Source organism: Electrophorus electricus, chromosome 2, assembly GCF_041902795.1.
Source record: "Electrophorus electricus isolate QZ-2024a chromosome 2, ASM4190279v1, whole genome shotgun sequence".
NCBI lineage: Eukaryota > Metazoa > Chordata > Actinopteri > Gymnotiformes > Gymnotidae > Electrophorus > Electrophorus electricus.
Genome location: NC_137498.1, coordinates 39,593,361 through 39,616,284, shown reverse-complemented (window position 1 = coordinate 39,616,284; position 22,924 = coordinate 39,593,361). Strand labels below are relative to the sequence as shown.

The 22,924-nt window shown below is 35.5% G+C and overlaps 1 protein-coding gene across 1 annotated transcript in view; it reads left to right on the top strand.

Moving 5' to 3' along the window:
- Window positions 1–22,924, top strand: part of LOC113580985 (uncharacterized) — a 47,782-nt gene extending 24,858 nt beyond the window's left edge. The window contains exon 5 of the mRNA XM_035529504.2: window positions 1–22,924. This exon is cut by the window's left edge and continues 17,074 nt beyond it. Coding sequence (XP_035385397.2) covers window positions 1–21,980 — 21,980 coding nt within the window. The 3' untranslated portion in view covers window positions 21,981–22,924.

The window sequence follows — 22,924 nt, the reverse complement described above, 5'->3', positions numbered from 1 at the left end:
AAGTTTATGACTTGAAGAATGCATTGGAAGAGGCAAGACTAGATATGCAACACTTATCTGACATATCAACCACACTGGAACGTGAAAAAGAGCAACACAGAATTCTTGAAGAGATAATATCCAGAAAGAATGAGGAATTTGATAAGATGGCTGCTGAAAGAGCAGAAGAAAACAAAGAGTTTGAGACCAAGAAAATGCTTCTTGAACTTGAAAAACATGACCTTAACAGCAATTGGCTGGAGTTACAGAGGAAAGAAGAGGAATTGCAATTGCAAATCACAGGGAATAAGGAAAAAGAGCTCACTGAAAGAATGATAATGGAACATGAGAGAGAGGCTCTTGAAAAAGAAAGGAATGACATTAGGAGATGCAAAGAAGAGACAGAAAAAGAAAAAGAGGACATGAAAAATAAGTTGAAAGAACTAGAAACTGTGGAATTGCAAGTGAAGAAAGACCAAGATGAAATAGAGGAATCCAAAAGGAAGTTCATCACTTCCCAATTGTTCCTCGATGAAAGGGAAGCTGGACTAACTCAGAAACAGATCATTATAGATGAGAATATGAAAGACATAAATAAAGAACAAAATTATCTAAAAAACATTAAGGCTGAATTTCAGAAGCAAAAAGAAGAACTTGAATATTTCAAACAGAAATTGATAAAGGAGAGGAAGGAACTTGATGAACTAATGAGTGTAAACCAAATGGAGAAGCAAAGCATTTCAATAGATAAAGAAATTTTAAGCAAAATGAAGAATGAGCTGAAACAAATGAAGGAAAACATCGATGCTCAGCAATATCATGTTGACCTTGAAGAACAAAGATTACTGCATGAGAGAAAAGATTTTGAGCAGGTAAAGGCATCTACGCAGAAAGAAGTTGACACTATGAAGAATGATTTGGAAAAGGCCAGAAATGACATCCAAAAATTGAATGAAATTGTAACCACACTTGAAAAAGAAAAAGAACAAAACAGGATTATTGTTGAGGCAACAAACAGGAAGAATGATGACCTGGACAAGATGGCTGCTGAGATAGCAGAGCAAAAACAAGACATTGACACAAAAATCGGCATTCTTCAGGAAGAGAAAAATGAGCTTGAGCGTAAAAGATTGGAGCTACAGAGGAAAGATGAAGAGTTGCATTTGCACATATTAAAACAAAAAGAAAAGGAGAACATTGGCAGAATAGGAATGGAAGAAGAGAGAAAAGCAATTGAAAGGGAAATAACCCTGATCAAGAGAAAGAAGGAAGAGGCTGAAAAAGAAAAGGAAGAAATGGCAAAGAGGTGGAAAGAACTAGACATGGTGAAAGATCAATTAGAAAAAGAGAGAGAAGAAATAGAGAAAGGCAAAGACAAAATAATAACTGACAATGTTTTACTGGACCAAAAAGAGAATGACTTAAATGAAGAAAAGAAACTTCTGGAGGAAAAGATGAATAAAGTTACAAAGGCGAGCAACAATCTGGATACACTCAAGGTGGAACTTGAAGAAAAACAAGAAGAAATTAAAATGATGAAAGAGAAAATTAAACAGGAAAGAGAAGAGCTCGATCATATAATAAGTGACTTTGAAACAGAAAAGGAAATTATTCAATTGAAAAGAGACCTTACAACCAAATTGCAAAATGAGGTGGAACAAATAAAGGCCAAGTTGCAAGCTTTCCTATATGATGTTAATCTTCAAAGGCAAAATTTAGAAGATGCGAGGAACGATTTTGAGCAGTCAAAGGCATCTATGCAAAGAGAAGTTAATGATTTGAAGAATGCTTTAGAAAAGGCTAGAATGGACATTCAACAATTATCTGACATTGTAAGTACACTAGAATATGAAAAAGAGCAACACAGGATTCTTGAAGAGGGAATATCCAGAAAGAATGAGGAATTGGACAAGATGGCTGCTGAAAGAGCAGAAGAAAACAAAGAGTTTGAGACCATGAAATTGCTTCTAGAAGATGAAAAACATGACCTTAACAGTAAATGGTTTGAGTTACAAAGGAGAGAAGAGGAATTGCAGTTGCAAATCACAGGGAATAAGGAAAAGGAGCTCAGTGAAAGAATGCTAATGGAACAGGAAAGAGAGGCTCTTGAAAAAGAAAAGAATGACATTAGGAGATGCAAAGAAGAGACAGAAAAAGAAAAGGAAGAAATGGAGAAGAAGTGGAAAGAAATAGAAACTGGGGAATTGCAAGTGAAAAAAGATCAAGATGAAATAGAGGAATGCAAATGGAGGTTCTTCACCACCCAAATGCTTCTTGATGAAAGAGAGTCTGGACTGAATCAGAAACAGATCATTATAGATGAGAATCTGAAGGAAATAAATATTGATCGAAATAATTTTAAGAAGAGTAAGGCAGAACTTGAAAAGCAAAAAGAAGAGATTGAAGATATAAAAGAGAAATTGATAAAGGAGAGGAAGGAACTTGATCAACGAATGATTGAAAATCAACTGGAGAAGCAAAACATTTTGATGGATAAAGACATTGCATCCAATATGAAGAATGAGCTAAAAGAAATGAAGGTGAAGATGGATGCTCAACAATATCATGTTTGCCTTGAAGAACAAAGATTACTGCATGAGAGAAAAGATTTTGAGCAGGTAAAGGCATCTACGCAGAAATATTTTGACACTATGAAGAATGATTTGGAAAAGGCCAGGAATGACATCCAAAAATTGAATGAAATTGTGGCCACACTTGAAAAAGAAAAAGAACAAAACAGGATTCTTGTTGAAGCAACCAACAGGAAGAATGATGACCTGGAGAAGATGGCTGCTGAGATAGCAGAGCAAAAACAAGACATTGACACAAAAATCGGAATTCTTCAGGAAGAGAAAAATGAGCTTGAGCGTAAAAGATTGGAGCTACAGAGGAAAGATGAAGAGTTGCATTTGCACATATTAAAACAAAAAGAAAAGGAGAACATTGACAGAATAGGAATGGAAGAAGAGAGAAAAGCAATTGAAAGAGAAATAATCCTGATCAAGAGAAAGAAGGAAGAGGCTGAAAAAGAAAAGGAAGAAATGGCAAAGAGGTGGAAAGAACTAGACATGGTGAAAGATCAATTAGAAAAAGAGAGAGAAGAAATAGAGAAAGGCAAAGACAAAATAATAACTGACAATGTTTTATTGGACCAAAAAGCGAATGAATTAAATGAAGAAAAGCAACTTCTGGAGGAAAAGTGGAATAAAATTACAAAGGACACCAATGATCTGGATAAGATCAGGGCAGAGCTTGAAGAAAAACAAGAAGAAATTAACATGATGAAAGAGAAAATGAATCAGGAAAGAGAGGAGCTCGATCAAATAATGAATGAAATTGAAACAGAAAAGGAAAGCATGAGATTGAGCACAACCAAATTGAAAAATGAGGTGGAACAAATGAAGGCCAAGTTGGAAGCTAAGCAATATGATATTGATCTTCAAAGGCAAAATTTAGAAGATGAGAGGAATGCTTTCAAGCAGTCAAAGGCATCTGTGGAAAGAGAAGTTAATGATATGAAGAATGCGTTAGGAAAGGCTAGAATGGACATGCAACACTTATCTGACATAATAACAACACTAGAAAGTGAAAAAGAGCAGCACAAAATTCTTGAAGAGGTAACAGCCAGAAAGAATGAGGAATTAGAGAAGATGGCTGCTGAAAGAGTAGAAGAAAACAAAGAGTTTGAGACCATGAAATTGCTTCTAGAAGATGAAAAACATGAACTTAACAGCAAATGGCTGGAGTTACAGAGGAGAGATGAGGAATTGCAATTGCAAATCACAGGGAACAAGGAAAAGGAGCTCACTGAAAGAATGATAATGGAACAGGAGAGAGAGGCTCTTGAAAAAGAAAGGAATGACATTAGGAGATGCAAAGAAGAGACAGAAAAAGAAAAAGAAGGCATGGAGAAGAAGTGGAAAGAATTAGAAACGGTGGGATTGCAAGTGAAAAAGGATCAAGATGAAATACAGGACTGCAAAAGTAAATTCATCACCACCCAAATGTTTCTTGATGAAAGAGAGGCAGGACTGAATCAGCAACAAATCATTCTGGACAAGAATCTGAAAGACATAAAGAAAGAACAATATAATCTAGAGAAGATTAAGGATGAACTTGAAAGTCAAAAAGAAGAGATTGAAAATATAAAAGAGAAATTGCTAAAGGAGAGGAAGGAACTTGATGAGCTAATGAGTGAAAATCAAATGGAGAAGCAAAACATTTCAATAGATAAAGACATTACAAGCAAAATGAAGAATGAGCTAAAACAAATGAAGACAAAGATGGATGCTCAGCAATATCATGTTGACCTTGAAGAACAAAGATTACTGCATGAGAGAAAAGATTTTGAGCAGGTAAAGGCATCTACGCAGAAAGAAGTTGAGACTATGAAGAATGATTTGGAAAAGGCCAGGACTGACATCCAAAAATTGAATGAAATTGTGGCCACACTTGAAAAAGAAAAAGAACAAAACAGGATTCTTGTTGAAGCAACCAACAGGAAGAATGAGGACCTGGAGAAGATGGCTGCTGAGATAGCAGAGCAAAAACAAGACATTGACACAAAAATCGGAATTCTTCAGGAAGAGAAAAATGAGCTTGAGCGTAAAAGATTTGAGTTACAGAGGAAAGATGAAGAGTTGCATTTGCACATATTAAAACAAAAAGAAAAGGAGAACATTGACAGAATAGGAATGGAAGAAGAGAGAAAAGCAATTGAAAGGGAAATAACCCTGATCAAGAGAAATAAGGAAGAGGCTGAAAAAGAAAAGGAAGAAATGGCAAAGAGGTGGAAAGAACTAGACATGGTGAAAGATCAATTAGAAAAAGAGAGAGAAGAAATAGAGAAAGGCAAAGACAAAATAATAACTGACAATGTTTTATTGGACCAAAAAGCGAATGAATTAAATGAAGAAAAGCAACTTCTGGAGGAGAAGCAGAATAAAATTACAAAGGAGAGCAACAATCTGAGTGCGATCAGGGTAGAAGTTGAAGAAAAACAAGATGAAATTAGCATGATGAAAGGGAAATTGAAACTGGAAAGAGAGGAGATTGATCAAATAATGAATGAAATTGAAACAGAGAAGGAAAGCATTCAAATGAATACCGAAATTACATCCAAATTTAAAAATGACGTGGAACAAATGAAGGCCAAGTTGGAAGCTTATCTATATGATGTTGATCTTCAAAAGCAAAATTTAGAAGATGCGAGGAATGATTTTGAACAGTCAAAGGCATCTATGCAAAGAGAAGTGAACGATTTGAAGAACGCATTGGAAAAGGCCAGAATGGACATGCAACACTTATCTGACATAGTAACCACAGTAGAACATCAAAAAGAACAACAAAGGATTCTTGAAGAGGTAATATCAAGACAGAATGAGGAATTAGATAAGATGGTTGCTGAAAGAGCAGAAGAAAACAAAGAGTTTGAGACCAAGAAAGCTCTTCTTGAAGTTGAAAAACATGACCTTAACAGCAAATGGCTGGAGTTACAGAGGAGAGAAGAGGAATTGCAATTGCAAATCACAGAAAATAAAGAAAAGGAGCTCGCTGAAAGAATGATAATGGAACAGGAGAGCGAGGCTCTTGAAAAAGAAAGGAATGACATTAGGAGATGCAAAGAAGAGACAGAAAAAGAAAAAGAAGACATGGAGAAGAAGTGGAAAGAACTAGAAATTGAAGAATTGCAAGTGCAAAAAGATCAAGATGAAATAAACAAATTCAAAAGCAACTTCATCACCATGAAAATGTTACTCGATGAAAGAGAGGCTGGACTGAATCAGAAACATATCATTATGGATAAGAATCTGAAAGACATAATGAAAGAACAAAATAATCTTGATAGGTTTAAGTGTGAGCTTGAAAGGCAAAAAGAAGAGATTGAAAATATAAAAGAGAAATTGTTAAAGGAGAGGAAGGAAATTCATGAACTAATGATTGAAAATCAAATGGAGAAGGAAAACATTTTGATGGATAAAGACATTGCATTCAAAATGAAGAATGAACTAAAACAAATGAAGGTGAAGATAGATACTCAACAATATCATGTTGACCTTGAAGAACAAAGATTACTGCATGAGAGGAAATATTTTGAGCAGGTAAAGGCATCTATGCAAGAAGAATGTGAGGCTATGAGATTTGATTTGGAAAAGGCCAGGAATGACATCCAAAAATTTAATGAAACTGTAACCACACTTGAAAAAGAAAAAGAACAAAACAGGTTTCTTGTTGAGGCAACAAATAGAAAGAACGATGACCTGGAGAAGTTGGCTGCTGAGTTAGCAGAGCAAAAACAAGACATTGACACAACAATTAGCATTCTTCAGGAAGAGAAAAATGAGCTTGAGCGTAAAAGATTGGAGCTACAGAGGAAAGATGAAGAGTTGCATTTGCACATATTAAAACAAAAAGAAAAGGAGAACATTGACAGAATAGGAATGGAAGAAGAGAGAAAAGCAATTGAAAGGGAAATAACCCTGATCAAGAGAAAGAATGAAGAGGCTGAAAAAGAAAAGGAAGAAATGGCAAAGAGGTGGAAAGAACTAGACATGGTGAAAGATCAATTAGAAAAAGAGAGAGAAGAAATAGAGAAAGGCAAAGACAAAATAATAACTGACAATGTTTTATTGGACCAAAAAGAGAATGAATTAAATGAAGAAAAGCAACTCCTGGAGATAAAGATCAATGAAATAACAAAGGAAAGCAACAATCTGTATAAAATTAATTTCAATCTTGAAGAAAAAAAAGAAGAAATTAATATGATGAAAGGGAAAATAAAACAGGAAAGAGAAGAGCTCAATCAAATAATTTATGAAATTGAAACAGAAAAGGAAAGCATTCGACTGAGTAGAGAAATTACAACAAAATTGAAAAATGAGGTGGAACAATTGAAGGCCAAGTTGGAAGCTAAGCAATATGATGTTGATCTTCAAAGGCAAAATTTAGAAGTTGAGAGGAATGCTTTTGAGCAGTCAAAGGCATCTATACAAAGAGAAGTTAATGATTTGAAGAATGCTTTAGAAAAGGCCAGAATGGACATGCAACACTTAACTGACATATTAACCACACTAGAACATGAAAAAGAACAACACAGGTTTCTTGAAAAGGTAATATGCAGACAGAATGAGGAATTAGATAAGATGGTTATTGAAAGAGCAGAAGAAAAAAAAGAGTTTGAAACCAAAAAAGCTCTTCTTGAAGTTGAAAAACATGATCTTAACAGCAAATGCCTTGAGTTACAGAGGAGAGATGAGGAATTGCAATTGCAAATCACAGGGAATAAGGAAAAGGAGCTCACTGAAAGAATGATAATGGAACAGGAGAGAGAGGCTCTTGAAAAAGAAAGGAATGACATTAGGAGATGCAAAGAAGAGACAGAAAAAGAAAAAGAAGACATTGAGAAGAAGTGGAATGAACTAGAAACTGTGGAATTGAAAGTGAAAAAAGATCAAGATGAAATAAACAAATTCAAAAGCAATTTCATCGCCATGCAAATGTTACTCGATGAAAGAGAGGAAGGACTGAATCAGAAAGAGATCATTATGGATAAGAATCTGAAAAACATAAAGAAAGAACAAAATATTCTTGATAAGTTTAAGGCTGAGTTTGAAAGGGAAAAAGAAGAAATTGAAAATATCAAAGAGAAATTGATTAAGGAGAGGAAGGAGCTTCATGGACTAATGATTGAAAATCAAATGGAGAAGCAAAACATTTTAATGGATAAAGACATTGCAATCAAAATGAAGAATGAACTAAAACAAATGAAGGTGAAGATGGATGCTCAGCAATATCATGTTGACCTTGAAGAACAAAGATTACTGCATGAGAGAAAAGATTTTGAGCAGGTAAAGGCATCTACGCAGAAAGAAGTTGAGACTATGAAGAATGATTTGGAAAAGGCCAGGAATGACATCCAAAAATTGAATGAAAGTATGGACACACTTGAAAAAGAAAAAGAACAAAACAGGATTCTTGTTGAGGCAACCAACAGGAAGAATGATGACCTGGAGAAGATGGCTGCTGAGATAGCAGAGCAAAAACAAGACATTGATACAAAAATTGGAATTCTTCAGGAAGAGAAAAATGAGCTTGAGTGTAAAAGATTGGAGTTACAGAGGAAAGATGAAGAGTTGCATTTGCACATATTAAAACAAAAAGAAAAGGAGAACATTGACAGAATAGGAATGGAAGAAGAGAGAAAAGCAATTGAAAGGGAAATAACCCTGATCAAGAGAAAGAAGGAAGAGGCTGAAAAAGAAAAGGAAGAAATGGCAAAGAGGTGGAAAGAACTAGACATGGTGAAAGATCAATTAGAAAAAGAGAGAGAAGAAATAGAGAAAGGCAAAGACAAAATAATAACTGACAAAGTTTTATTGGACCAAAGAGAGAATGAATTAAATGAAGAAAAGCAACTTCTGGAGGAAAAGATGAATAAAGTTACAAAGGAGAACAACAATCTGGATACGATTAAGGAGGAACTTGAAGAAAAACAAGATGAAATTAGAATGACGAAAGAGAAAATGAAACAGGAAAGAGAGGAGCTTGAGCAAATAATGAATGAAATTGAAACAGAGAAGGAAAGCATTCAAGTGAAAATAGAAATTACAGCCAAATTTAAAAATGAGGTGGAACAAATGAAGGCCAAATTGGAAGCTTATCTATATGATGTTGATCTTCAAAAGCAAAATTTAGAAGATGCGAGGTATGATTTTGAAAAGTCAAAGTCATCTATGCAAAGAGAAGTTAATGATATGAAGAATGCTTTGGAAAAGGCCAGAATGGACATGCAACACTTATCTGACATAGTAACCACAGTAGACCATCAAAAAGAACAACACAGGATTCTTGAAGAGGTAATATCAAGACAGAATGAGGAATTAGATAAGATGGTTGCTGAAAGAGCAGAAGAAAACAAAGAGAATGAGAGGAAGAAAGTGCTTCTTGAACTTGAAAAACATGAACTTAACTGCAAATGGCTGGAGATGCAGAGGAGAGAAGAGGAATTGCAATTGCAAATCACAGGGAATAAAGAAAAGGAGCTCAGTGAAAGAATGATAATGGAACAGGAGAGAGAGGCTCTTGAAAAAGAAAAGAATGACATTAGAAGATGCACAGAAGAGACAGAAAAAGAAAAAGAAGGCATGGAGAAGAAGTGGAAAGAACTAGAAACTGTGGAATTGCAAGTGAAAAAAGATCAAGATGAACTAGAAGAATGCAAAAGAAAATACATCACCACCCAAATGGTTCTTGATGAAAGAGAGGCAGGACTGAATCAGAAACAGATAATTATGGACGAGAATCTGAAAGACATAAAGAAAGAACAAAATAATCTAGAGAAGATTAAGGATGAACTTGAAATTCAAAAAGAAGAGATTGAAAATATAAAAGAGAAATTGTTAAAGGAGAGGAAGGAACTTGATGACCTAATGAGTAAAAATCAAATGGAGAAGCAAAACATTTCAATAGAAAAAGACATTACAAGCAAATTGAAGAATGAGCTAAAACAAAAGATGACAAAGATGGATGCTCAGCAATATCATGTTGACCTTGAAGAACAAAGATTACTGCATGAGAGAAAAGATTTTGAGCAGGTAAAGGCTTCTACGCAGAAAGAAGTTCACATTATGAAGAATGATTTGGAAAAGGCCAGGAATGACATCCAAAAATTGAATGAAATTGTGGCCACACTTGAAAAAGAAAAAGAACAAAACAGGATTCTTGTTGAAGCAACAAAGAGGAAGAATGATGACCTAGAGAAGATGGCTGCTGAGATAGCAGAGCAAAAAGAAGACATTGATACAAAAATCGGAATTCTTCAGGAAGAGAAAAATGAGCTTGAGCGTAAAAGATTGGAGTTACAGAGGAAAGATGAAGAGTTGCATTTGCACATATTAAAACAAAAAGAAAAGGAGAACATTGACAGAATAGGAATGGAAGAAGAGAGAAAAGCAATTGAAAGGGAAATAACCCTGATCAAGAGAAAGAAGGAAGAGGCTGAAAAAGAAAAGGAAGAAATGGCAAAAAGGTGGAAAGAACTAGACATGGTGAAAGATCAACTGGAAAAAGAGAGAGAAGTAATAGAGAAAGGCAAAGACAAAATAATAACTGACAATGTTTTATTGGACCAAAAAGAGAATGAATTAAATGAAGAAAAGCAACTTCTGGAGGAAAAGTGGAATAAAATTACAAAGGACACCAATGATCTGGATAAGATCAGGGCAGAGCTTGAAGAAAAACAAGAAGAAATTAACATGATGAAAGAGAAAATGAATCAGGAAAGAGAGGAGCTCGATCAAATAATAAATGAAATTGAAATAGAAAAGGAAAGCATGAGATTGAGTACAACCAAATTGAGAAATGAGGTGGAACAAATTAAGGCCAAGTTGGAAGCTAAGCAATATGATATTGATCTTCAAAGGCAAAATTTAGAAGATGAGAGGAATGCTTTCAAGCAGTCAAAGGCTTCTGTGCAAAGAGAAGTTAATGATATGAAGAATGCGTTAGAAAAGGCTAGAATGGACATGCAACACTTATCTGACATAATAACAACACTAGAAAGTGAAAAAGAGCAGCACAAAATTCTTGAAGAGGTAACAGCCAGAAAGAATGAGGAATTAGAGAAGATGGCTGCTGAAAGAGCAGAAGAAAACAAAGAGTTTGAGACCATGAAATTGCTTCTAGAAGATGAAAAACATGAACTTAACAGCAAATGGCTGGAGTTACAGAGGAGAGAAGAGGAATTGCAATTGCAAATCACAGGGAATAAGGAAAAGGAGCTCACTGAAAGAATGATAATGGAACAGGAGAGAGAGGCGCTTGAAAAAGAAAGGAATGACATTAGGAGATGCAAAGAAGAGACAGAAAAAGAAAAAGAAGGCATGGAGAAGAAGTGGAAAGAATTAGAAACGGTGGGATTGCAAGTGAAAAAGGATCAAGATGAAATAGAGGACTGCAAAAGTAAATTCATCACCACCCAAATGTTTCTTGATGAAAGAGAGGCAGGACTGAATCAGCAACAGATCATTCTGGACAAGAATCTGAAAGACATAAAGAAAGAACAAAATAATCTAGAGAAGATTAAAGATGAACTTGAAAGTCAAAAAGAAGAGATTGAAAATATAAAAGAGAAATTGTTAAAGGAGAGGAAGGAACTTGATGAGCTAATGAGTGAAAATCAAATGGAGAAGCAAAACATTTCAATAGATAAAGACATTACAAGCAAAATGAAGAATGAGCTAAAACAAATGAAGACAAAGATGGATGCTCAGCAATATCATGTTGACCTTGAAGAACAAAGATTACTGCATGAGAGAAAAGATTTTGAGCAGGTAAAGGCATCTACGCAGAAAGAAGTTGAGACTATGAAGAATGATTTGGAAAAGGCCAGGACTGACATCCAAAAATTGAATGAAATTGTGGCCACACTTGAAAAAGAAAAAGAACAAAACAGGATTCTTGTTGAAGCAACCAACAGGAAGAATGATGACCTGGAGAAGATGGCTGCTGAGATAGCAGAGCAAAAAGAAGACATTGATACAAAAATCGGAATTCTTCAGGAAGAGAAAAATGAGCTTGAGCGTAAAAGATTGGAGCTACAGAGGAAAGATGAAGAGTTGCATTTGCACATATTAAAACAAAAAGAAAAGGAGAACATTGACAGAATAGGAATGGAAGAAGAGAGAAAAGCAATTGAAAGGGAAATAACCCTGATCAAGAGAAAGAAGGAAGAGGCTGAAAAAGAAAAGGAAGAAATGGCAAAGAGGTGGAAAGAACTAGACATGGTGAAAGATCAATTAGAAAAAGAGAGAGAAGAAATAGAGAAAGGCAAAGACAAAATAATAACTGACAATGTTTTACTGGACCAAAAAGCGAATGAATTAAATGAAGAAAAGCAACTTCTGGAGCAAAAGTGGAATAAAATTACCAAGGACACCAATGATCTGGATAACATCAGGGCAGAGCTTGAAGAAAAACAGGAAGAAATTAACATGATGAAAGAGAAAATGAATCAGGAAAGAGAGGAGCTCGATCAAATAATGAATGAAATTGAAACAGAAAAGGAAAGCATGAGATTGAGTACAAGCAAATTTAAAAATGAGGTGGAACAAATGAAGGCCAAGTTGGAAGCTAAGCAATATGATATTGATCTTCAAAGGCAAAATTTAGAAGATGAGACGAATGCTTTCAAGCAGTCAAAGGCATCTATGCAAAGAGAAGTTAATGATATGAAGAATGCATTAGAAAAGGCTAGAATGGACATGCAACACTTATCTGACATAATAACAACACTAGAAAGTGAAAAAGAGCAGCACAAAATTCTTGAAGAGGTAACAGCCAGAAAGAATGAGGAATTAGAGAAGATGGCTGCTGAAAGAGCAGAAGAAAACAAAGAGTTTGAGACCATGAAATTGCTTCTAGAAGATGAAAAACATGAACTTAACAGCAAATGGCTGGAGTTACAGAGGAGAGAAGAGGAATTGCAATTGCAAATCACAGGGAATAAGGAAAAGGAGCTCACTGAAAGAATGATAATGGAACAGGAGAGAGAGGCGCTTGAAAAAGAAAGGAATGACATTAGGAGATGCAAAGAAGAGACAGAAAAAGAAAAAGAAGGCATGGAGAAGAAGTGGAAAGAATTAGAAACGGTGGGATTGCAAGTGAAAAAGGATCAAGATGAAATAGAGGACTGCAAAAGTAAATTCATCACCACCCAAATGTTTCTTGATGAAAGAGAGGCAGGACTGAATCAGCAACAGATCATTCTGGACAAGAATCTGAAAGACATAAAGAAAGAACAAAATAATCTAGAGAAGATTAAGGATGAACTTGAAAGTCAAAAAGAAGAGATTGAAAATATAAAAGAGAAATTGTTAAAGGAGAGGAAGGAACTTGATGAGCTAATGAGTGAAAATCAAATGGAGAAGCAAAACATTTCAATGGATAAAGACATTACAAGCAAAATGAAGAATGAGCTAAAACAAATGAAGACAAAGATGGATGCTCAGCAATATCATGTTGACCTTGAAGAACAAAGATTACTGCATGAGAGAAAAGATTTTGAGCAGGTAAAGGCATCTACGCAGAAAGAAGTTGAGACTATGAAGAATTATTTGGAAAAGGCCAGGAATGACATCCAAAAATTGAATGAAATTGTGGCCACACTTGAAAAAGAAAAAGAACAAAACAGGATTCTTGTTGAAGCAACCAACAGGAAGAATGATGACCTGGAGAAGATGGCTGCTGAGATAGCAGAGCAAAAAGAAGACATTGATACAAAAATCGGAATTCTTCAGGAAGAGAAAAATGAGCTTGAGCGTAAAAGATTGGAGTTACAGAGGAAAGATGAAGAGTTGCATTTGCACATATTAAAACAAAAAGAAAAGGAGAACATTGACAGAATAGGAATGGAAGAAGAGAGAAAAGCAATTGAAAGGGAAATAACCCTGATCAAGAGAAAGAAGGAAGAGGCTGAAAAAGAAAAGGAAGAAATGGCAAAGAGGTGGAAAGAACTAGACATGGTAAAAGATCAATTAGAAAAAGACAGAGAAGAAATAGAGAAAGGCAAAGACAAAATAATAACTGACAATGTTTTATTGGACCAAAAAGCGAATGAATTAAAGGAAGAAAAGCAACTTCTGGAGGAAAAGTGGAATAAAATTACAAAGGACACCAATGATCTGGATAAGATCATGGCAGAGCTTGAAGAAAAACAAGAAGAAATTAACATGATGAAAGAGAAAATGAATCAGGAAAGAGAGGAGCTCGATCAAATAATGAATGAAATTGAAACAGAAAAGGAAAGCATGAGATTGAGCACAACCAATTTGAAAAATGAGGTGGAACAAATGAAGGCCAAGTTGGAAGCTAAGCAATATGATATTGATCTTCAAAGGCAAAATTTAGAAGATGAGAGGAATGCTTTCAAGCAGTCAAAGGCTTCTGTGCAAAGAGAAGTTAATGATATGAAGAATGCGTTAGAAAAGGCTAGAATGGACATGCAACACTTATCTGACATAATAACAACACTAGAAAGTGAAAAAGAGCAGCACAAAATTCTTGAAGAGGTAACAGCCAGAAAGAATGAGGAATTAGAGAAGATGGCTGCTGAAAGAGCAGAAGAAAACAAAGAGTTTGAGACCATGAAATTGCTTCTAGAAGATGAAAAACATGAACTTAACAGCAAATGGCTGGAGTTACAGAGGAGAGAAGAGGAATTGCAATTGCAAATCACAGGGAATAAGGAAAAGGAGCTCACTGAAAGAATGATAATGGAACAGGAGAGAGAGGCGCTTGAAAAAGAAAGGAATGACATTAGGAGATGCAAAGAAGAGACAGAAAAAGAAAAAGAAGGCATGGAGAAGAAGTGGAAAGAATTAGAAACGGTGGGATTGCAAGTGAAAAAGGATCAAGATGAAATAGAGGACTGCAAAAGTAAATTCATCACCACCCAAATGTTTCTTGATGAAAGAGAGGCAGGACTGAATCAGCAACAGATCATTCTGGACAAGAATCTGAAAGACATAAAGAAAGAACAAAATAATCTAGAGAAGATTAAGGATGAACTTGAAAGTCAAAAAGAAGAGATTGAAAATATAAAAGAGAAATTGTTAAAGGAGAGGAAGGAACTTGATGAGCTAATGAGTGAAAATCAAATGGAGAAGCAAAACATTTCAATAGATAAAGACATTACAAGCAAAATGAAGAATGAGCTAAAACAAATGAAGACAAAGATGGATGCTCAGCAATATCATGTTGACCTTGAAGAACAAAGATTACTGCATGAGAGAAAAGATTTTGAGCAGGTAAAGGCATCTACGCAGAAAGAAGTTGAGACTATGAAGAATGATTTGGAAAAGGCCAGGACTGACATCCAAAAATTGAATGAAATTGTGGCCACACTTGAAAAAGAAAAAGAACAAAACAGGATTCTTGTTGAAGCAACCAACAGGAAGAATGATGACCTGGAGAAGATGGCTGCTGAGATAGCAGAGCAAAAAGAAGACATTGATACAAAAATCGGAATTCTTCAGGAAGAGAAAAATGAGCTTGAGCGTAAAAGATTGGAGCTACAGAGGAAAGATGAAGAGTTGCATTTGCACATATTAAAACAAAAAGAAAAGGAGAACATTGACAGAATAGGAATGGAAGAAGAGAGAAAAGCAATTGAAAGGGAAATAACCCTGATCAAGAGAAATAAGGAAGAGGCTGAAAAAGAAAAGGAAGAAATGGCAAAGAGGTGGAAAGAACTAGACATGGTGAAAGATCAATTAGAAAAAGAGAGAGAAGAAATAGAGAAAGGCAAAGACAAAATAATAACTGACAATGTTTTATTGGACCAAAAAGCGAATGAATTAAATGAAGAAAAGCAACTTCTGGAGGAAAAGTGGAATAAAATTACAAAGGACACCAATGATCTGGATAAGATCAGGGCAGAGCTTGAAGAAAAACAAGAAGAAATTAACATGATGAAAGAGAAAATGAATCAGGAAAGAGAGGAGCTCAATCAAATAATAAATGAAATTGAAATAGAAAAGGAAAGCATGAGATTGAGTACAACCAAATTGAGAAATGAGGTGGAACAAATTAAGGCCAAGTTGGAAGCTAAGCAATATGATATTGATCTTCAAAGGCAAAATTTAGAAGATGAGAGGAATGCTTTCAAGCAGTCAAAGGCTTCTGTGCAAAGAGAAGTTAATGATATGAAGAATGCGTTAGAAAAGGCTAGAATGGACATGCAACACTTATCTGACATAATAACAACACTAGAAAGTGAAAAAGAGCAGCACAAAATTCTTGAAGAGGTAACAGCCAGAAAGAATGAGGAATTAGAGAAGATGGCTGCTGAAAGAGCAGAAGAAAACAAAGAGTTTGAGACCATGAAATTGCTTCTAGAAGATGAAAAACATGAACTTAACAGCAAATGGCTGGAGTTACAGAGGATAGAAGAGGAATTGCAATTGCAAATCACAGGGAATAAGGAAAAGGAGCTCACTGAAAGAATGATAATGGAACAGGAGAGAGAGGCGCTTGAAAAAGAAAGGAATGACATTAGGAGATGCAAAGAAGAGACAGAAAAAGAAAAAGAAGGCATGGAGAAGAAGTGGAAAGAATTAGAAACGGTGGGATTGCAAGTGAAAAAGGATCAAGATGAAATAGAGGACTGCAAAAGTAAATTCATCACCACCCAAATGTTTCTTGATGAAAGAGAGGCAGGACTGAATCAGCAACAGATCATTCTGGACAAGAATCTGAAAGACATAAAGAAAGAACAAAATAATCTAGAGAAGATTAAGGATGAATTTGAAAGTCAAAAAGAAGAGATTGAAAATATAAAAGAGAAATTGTTAAAGGAGAGGAAGGAACTTGATGAGCTAATGAGTGAAAATCAAATGGAGAAGCAAAACATTTCAATAGATAAAGACATTACAAGCAAAATGAAGAATGAGCTAAAACAAATGAAGACAAAGATGGATGCTCAGCAATATCATGTTGACCTTGAAGAACAAAGATTACTGCATGAGAGAAAAGATTTTGAGCAGGTAAAGGCATCTACGCAGAAAGAAGTTGAGACTATGAAGAATGATTTGGAAAAGGCCAGGACTGACATCCAAAAATTGAATGAAATTGTGGCCACACTTGAAAAAGAAAAAGAACAAAACAGGATTCTTGTTGAAGCAACCAACAGGAAGAATGATGACCTGGAGAAGATGGCTGCTGAGATAGCAGAGCAAAAAGAAGACATTGATACAAAAATCGGAATTCTTCAGGAAGAGAAAAATGAGCTTGAGCGTAAAAGATTGGAGCTACAGAGGAAAGATGAAGAGTTGCATTTGCACATATTAAAACAAAAAGAAAAGGAGAACATTGACAGAATAGGAATGGAAGAAGAGAGAAAAGCAATTGAAAGGGAAATAACCCTGATCAAGAGAAATAAGGAAGAGGCTGAAAAAGAAAAGGAAGAAATGGCAAAGAGGTGGAAAGAACTAGACATGGTGAAAGATCAATTAGAAAAAGAGAGAGAAGAAATAGAGAAAGGCAAAGACAAAATAATAACTGACAATGTTTTATTGGACCAAAAAGCGAATGAATTAAATGAAGAAAAGCAACTTCTGGAGGAAAAGTGGAATAAAATTACAAAGGACACCAATGATCTGGATAAGATCAGGGCAGAGCTTGAAGAAAAACAAGAAGAAATTAACATGATGAAAGAGAAAATGAATCAGGAAAGAGAGGAGCTCGATCAAATAATAAATGAAATTGAAATAGAAAAGGAAAGCATGAGATTGAGTACAACCAAATTGAGAAATGAGGTGGAACAAATTAAGGCCAAGTTGGAAGCTAAGCAATATGATATTGATCTTCAAAGGCAAAATTTAGAAGATGAGAGGAATGCTTTCAAGCAGTCAAAGGCTTCTGTGCAAAGAGAAGTTAATGATATGAAGAATGCGTTAGAAAAGGCTAGAATGGACATGCAACACTTATCTGACATAATAACAACACTAGAAAGTGAAAAAGAGCAGCACAAAATTCTTGAAGAGGTAACAGCCAGAAAGAATGAGGAATTAGAGAAGATGGCTGCTGAAAGAGCAGAAGAAAACAAAGAGTTTGAGACCATGAAATTGCTTCTAGAAGATGAAAAACATGAACTTAACAGCAAATGGCTGGAGTTACAGAGGAGAGAAGAGGAATTGGAATTGCAAATCACAGAGAATAAGGAAAAGGAGCTCACTGAAAGAATGATAATGGAACAGGAGAGTGAGGCGCTTGAAAAAGAAAGGAATGACATTAGGAGATGCAAAGAAGTGACAGAAAAAGAAAAAGAAGGCATGGAGAAGAAGTGGAAAGAATTAGAAACGGTGGGATTGCAAGTGAAAAAGGATCAAGATGAAATAGAGGACTGCAAAAGTAAATTCATCACCACCCAAATGTTTCTTGATGAAAGAGAGGCAGGACTGAATCAGCAACAGATCATTCTGGACAAGAATCTGAAAGACATAAAGAAAGAACAAAATAATCTAGAGAAGATTAAGGATGAACTTGAAAGTCAAAAAGAAGAGATTGAAAATATAAAAGAGAAATTGTTAAAGGAGAGGAAGGAACTTGATGAGCTAATGAGTGAAAATCAAATGGAGAAGCAAAACATTTCAATAGATAAAGACATTACAAGCAAAATGAAGAATGAGCTAAAACAAATGAAGACAAAGATGGATGCTCAGCAATATCATGTTGACCTTGAAGAACAAAGATTACTGCATGAGAGAAAAGATTTTGAGCAGGTAAAGGCATCTACGCAGAAAGAAGTTGAGACTATGAAGAATGATTTGGAAAAGGCCAGGACTGACATCCAAAAATTGAATGAAATTGTGGCCACACTTGAAAAAGAAAAAGAACAAAACAGGATTCTTGTTGAAGCAACCAACAGGAAGAATGATGACCTGGAGAAGATGGCTGCTGAGATAGCAGAGCAAAAAGAAGACATTGATACAAAAATCGGAATTCTTCAGGAAGAGAAAAATGAGCTTGAGCGTAAAAGATTGGAGCTACAGAGGAAAGATGAAGAGTTGCATTTGCACATATTAAAACAAAAAGAAAAGGAGAACATTGACAGAATAGGAATGGAAGAAGAGAGAAAAGCAATTGAAAGGGAAATAACCCTGATCAAGAGAAAGAAGGAAGAGGCTGAAAAAGAAAAGGAAGAAATGGCAAAGAGGTGGAAAGAACTAGACATGGTGAAAGATCAATTAGAAAAAGAGAGAGAAAAAATAGAGAAAGGCAAAGACAAAATAATAACTGACAATGTTTTATTGGACCAAAAAGCGAATGAATTAAATGAAGAAAAGCAACTTCTGGAGGAAAAGTGGAATAAAATTACAAAGGACACCAATGATCTGGATAAGATCAGGGCAGAGCTTGAAGAAAAACAAGAAGAAATTAACATGATGAAAGAGAAAATGAATCAGGAAAGAGAGGAGCTCGATCAAATAATAAATGAAATTGAAATAGAAAAGGAAAGCATGAGATTGAGTACCACCAAATTGAAAAATGAGTTGGAACAAATGAAGGCCAAGTTGGAAGCTAAGCAATATGATATTGATCTTCAAAGGCAAAATTTAGAAGATGAGAGGAATGCTTTCAAGCAGTCAAAGGCATCTATGCAAAGAGAAGTTAATGATATGAAGAATGCGTTAGAAAAGGCTAGAATGGACATGCAACACTTATCTGACATAAAAACAGCACTAGAAATTGAAAAAGAGCAGCACAGAATTCTTGAAGAGGTATTAGCCAGAAAGAATGAGGAATTAGAGAAGATGGCTGCTGAAAGAGCAGAAGAAAACAAAGAGTTTGAGACCATGAAATTGCTTCTAGAAGATGAAAAACATGAACTTAACAGCAAATGGCTGGAGTTACAGAGGAGAGAAGAGGAATTGCAATTGCAAATCACAGGGAATAAGGAAAAGGAGCTCACTGAAAGAATGATAATGGAACAGGAGAGAGAGGTGCTTGAAAAAGAAAGGAATGACATTAGGAGATGCAAAGAAGAGACAGAAAAAGAAAAAGAAGGCATGGAGAAGAAGTGGAAAGAATTAGAAACGGTGGGATTGCAAGTGAAAAAGGATCAAGATGAAATAGAGGACTGCAAAAGTAAATTCATCACCACCCAAATGTTTCTTGATGAAAGAGAGGCAGGATTGAATCAGCAACAGATCATTCTGGACAAGAATCTGAAAGACATAAAGAAAGAACAAAATAATCTAGAGAAGATTAAGGATGAACTTGAAAGTCAAAAAGAAGAGATTGAAAATATAAAAGAGAAATTGTTAAAGGAGAGGAAGGAACTTGATGAGCTAATGAGTGAAAATCAAATGGAGAAGCAAAACATTTCAATGGATAAAGACATTACAAGCAAAATGAAGAATGAGCTAAAACAAATGAAGACAAAGATGGATGCTCAGCAATATCATGTTGACCTTGAAGAACAAAGATTACTGCATGAGAGAAAAGATTTTGAGCAGGTAAAGGCATCTACGCAGAAAGAAGTTGAGACTATGAAGAATGATTTGGAAAAGGCCAGGACTGACATCCAAAAATTGAATGAAATTGTGGCCACACTTGAAAAAGAAAAAGAACAAAACAGGATTCTTGTTGAAGCAACCAACAGGAAGAATGATGACCTGGAGAAGATGGCTGCTGAGATAGCAGAGCAAAAAGAAGACATTGATACAAAAATCGGAATTCTTCAGGAAGAGAAAAATGAGCTTGAGCGTAAAAGATTGGAGCTACAGAGGAAAGATGAAGAGTTGCATTTGCACATATTAAAACAAAAAGAAAAGGAGAACATTGACAGAATAGGAATGGAAGAAGAGAGAAAAGCAATTGAAAGGGAAATAACCCTGATCAAGAGAAAGAAGGAAGAGGCTGAAAAAGAAAAGGAAGAAATGGCAAAGAGGTGGAAAGAACTAGACATGGTGAAAGATCAACTGGAAAAAGAGAGAGAAGAAATAGAGAAAGGCAAAGACAAAATAATAACTGACAAAGTTTTATTGGACCAAAGAGAGAATGAATTAAATGAAGAAAAGCAACTTCTGGAGGAAAAGGGGAATAAAATTACAAAGGACACCAATGATCTGGATAAGTTCAGGGCAGAGCTTGAAGCAAAACAAGAAGACATTAACATGATGAAAGAGAAAATGAATCAGGAAAGAGAGGAGCTCGATCAAATAATGACTGAAATTGAAACAGAAAAGGAAAGCATGAGATTGAGTACAACCAAATTGAAAAATGAGATGGAAGAAATGAAGGCCAACTTGGAAGCTAAGCAATATGATGTTGATCTTCAAAGGCAAAATTTAGAAGATGAAAGGAATGCTATAGAACAGTCAAAGGCATCTATACAAAGAGAAGTTAATGATTTGAAGAATGCTTTGGACAAGGCCAGAATGGACATGCAACACTTATTTGACATAATAACAACACTAGAAAGTGAAAAAGAGCAGCACAGAATTCTTGAAGAGGTAATCGCCAGAAAGAATGAGGAATTAGAGAAGATGGCTGCTGAAAGAGCAGAAGAAAACAAAGAGTTTGAGACCATGAAATTGCTTCTAGAAGAAGAAAAACATGACCTTAACATCAAATGGCTGGATTTACAGAGGATGGATGAGGAATTGCAATTGCAAATCATATGCAATAAGGAAAAGGCAAAGGAAGTTTGCATACAGCATAAATTGGAAACACAAATTCAAGATGCAAAAACCATGACAGAACTTATAAGTATGGCTGAAGTCATGGAAAAAAGCACACAGACAGATGATCAAGAGCTTTTAGGAACTAGAGATCAGACCACTGACAGAGACCTTCTGCCCACCAAAAAAGAGATAGAGAAAATGCGAAGAATCATAATGCAAATGAAAGAGGAATTAGAGAACAGATTACAAGTCATACAAAGGAACGAAATGGAGAGAGCTGGGATACAGCGAGAGAAAATTGAAATGCAGCTGAAGAAAGCTGAAATCGAGAGGCACAATGAAGTTCTTCTACGAGAGAGTGAGACAGAGAAGCAGAAAGTCATAGAAAAGGAAAGAGAAATTAACCTGTTAAAAGAGTGCATACTGATTGAGATAAACAAGCTAAAGAGCAAAAGAACAGAAACAAGCACTGATTACCTGGAGCACATAGAACATCTTATAAGTGAAACAGTAATAAAAATAGACAGATTCAGAGAGATGACAGACAAAGCTGTTCAAACACTGGTGGAGGAGAATGAAGAGGTACAGAAGGAAGAAGAGGAAAGAGTAACGGGTCAGCAGATGAAGGCCATGTGGGCACATGAGCGGTATGAACAGGTCGTGGCCACCAGTTCCACTCTGCATGTCCTGGTTGAGGATGAGGAGAGGGTAACTCTGGATAGGGAAGTGCTGAGGGGAGCCCTGGATGGAGAAGTGTCCCGCAGATGGCAGCTGCCGCAGTGGATCAGGAGATGCTGCTCCTGCTGCTACCGCTAAACTATAGAAAGAGATATAGAGGAGTAGGGCATTTTATAATCTTGAGGCCACAAAGCAAATACATTTAAACCTGAGAAGAACATTTTGTCCATTTACCCATATCATCTTATCAATGATTGCCTATAAACTATTTTACCTGTTACATTAGCTAAGGTGACAACAAGAAATGTTATCGTAACTAAAAAACATCTTGCAGTCTTATGGAAATATTTTTCATGAAATTTTAAATACAAATACATGCTAATATTATTTGTGACTAAGTGTTTTATAGGTATATAAAATGCCTATAGGTATAAGCATTTTAAGAAACAAATTTATGTATTTGCATACATATGTTTTCTACATCCACGTTTTTGTACTTATTCTGAGTAGATCTTGTCCTTGAGCAACACTGGATGCTCTGATTCTCAGATTTCAAAGTTTGATGATAGCTCCCTCTAAAAAGGTAAAATGTGAACATTGTTGTCCCAAGTAGTGTCCCAATAATAGTGCTGTGAATGACTTCTGAGTTGTGTTGTGTTTGAGCTCTCCAAGATCACCAATTGACTATGTTCTCATTGGGTGGAAGGATCTTTTGCTCCCATATCAGCACAAGACATACCAATCTGCTGTACACATGGTCATACAGGAGGATCAAGCACTTAGCACTCTCAGAGGACAGCAACATATGCAGATGCCCAATGGTTGAATCAGTGGTTGAAATTAATGTCTCAAAACCCCCCAAAGCACACTCCTGTGCTATGCATGGCAGAGTGAACACAGATTAATGACAGACTTACCTAAACAGAGAAAGAGACGTTAAATCCACAACAGGCTAATCAGGTAATTTCTAAGAACAAATGAATACTGAGAAGTACAATGACGATATTTGCTATCCCATGAATGCATTTGTACCCAATTCATCTGTAATTACATATATTGCAATAAATGTCATTTTGAATTCA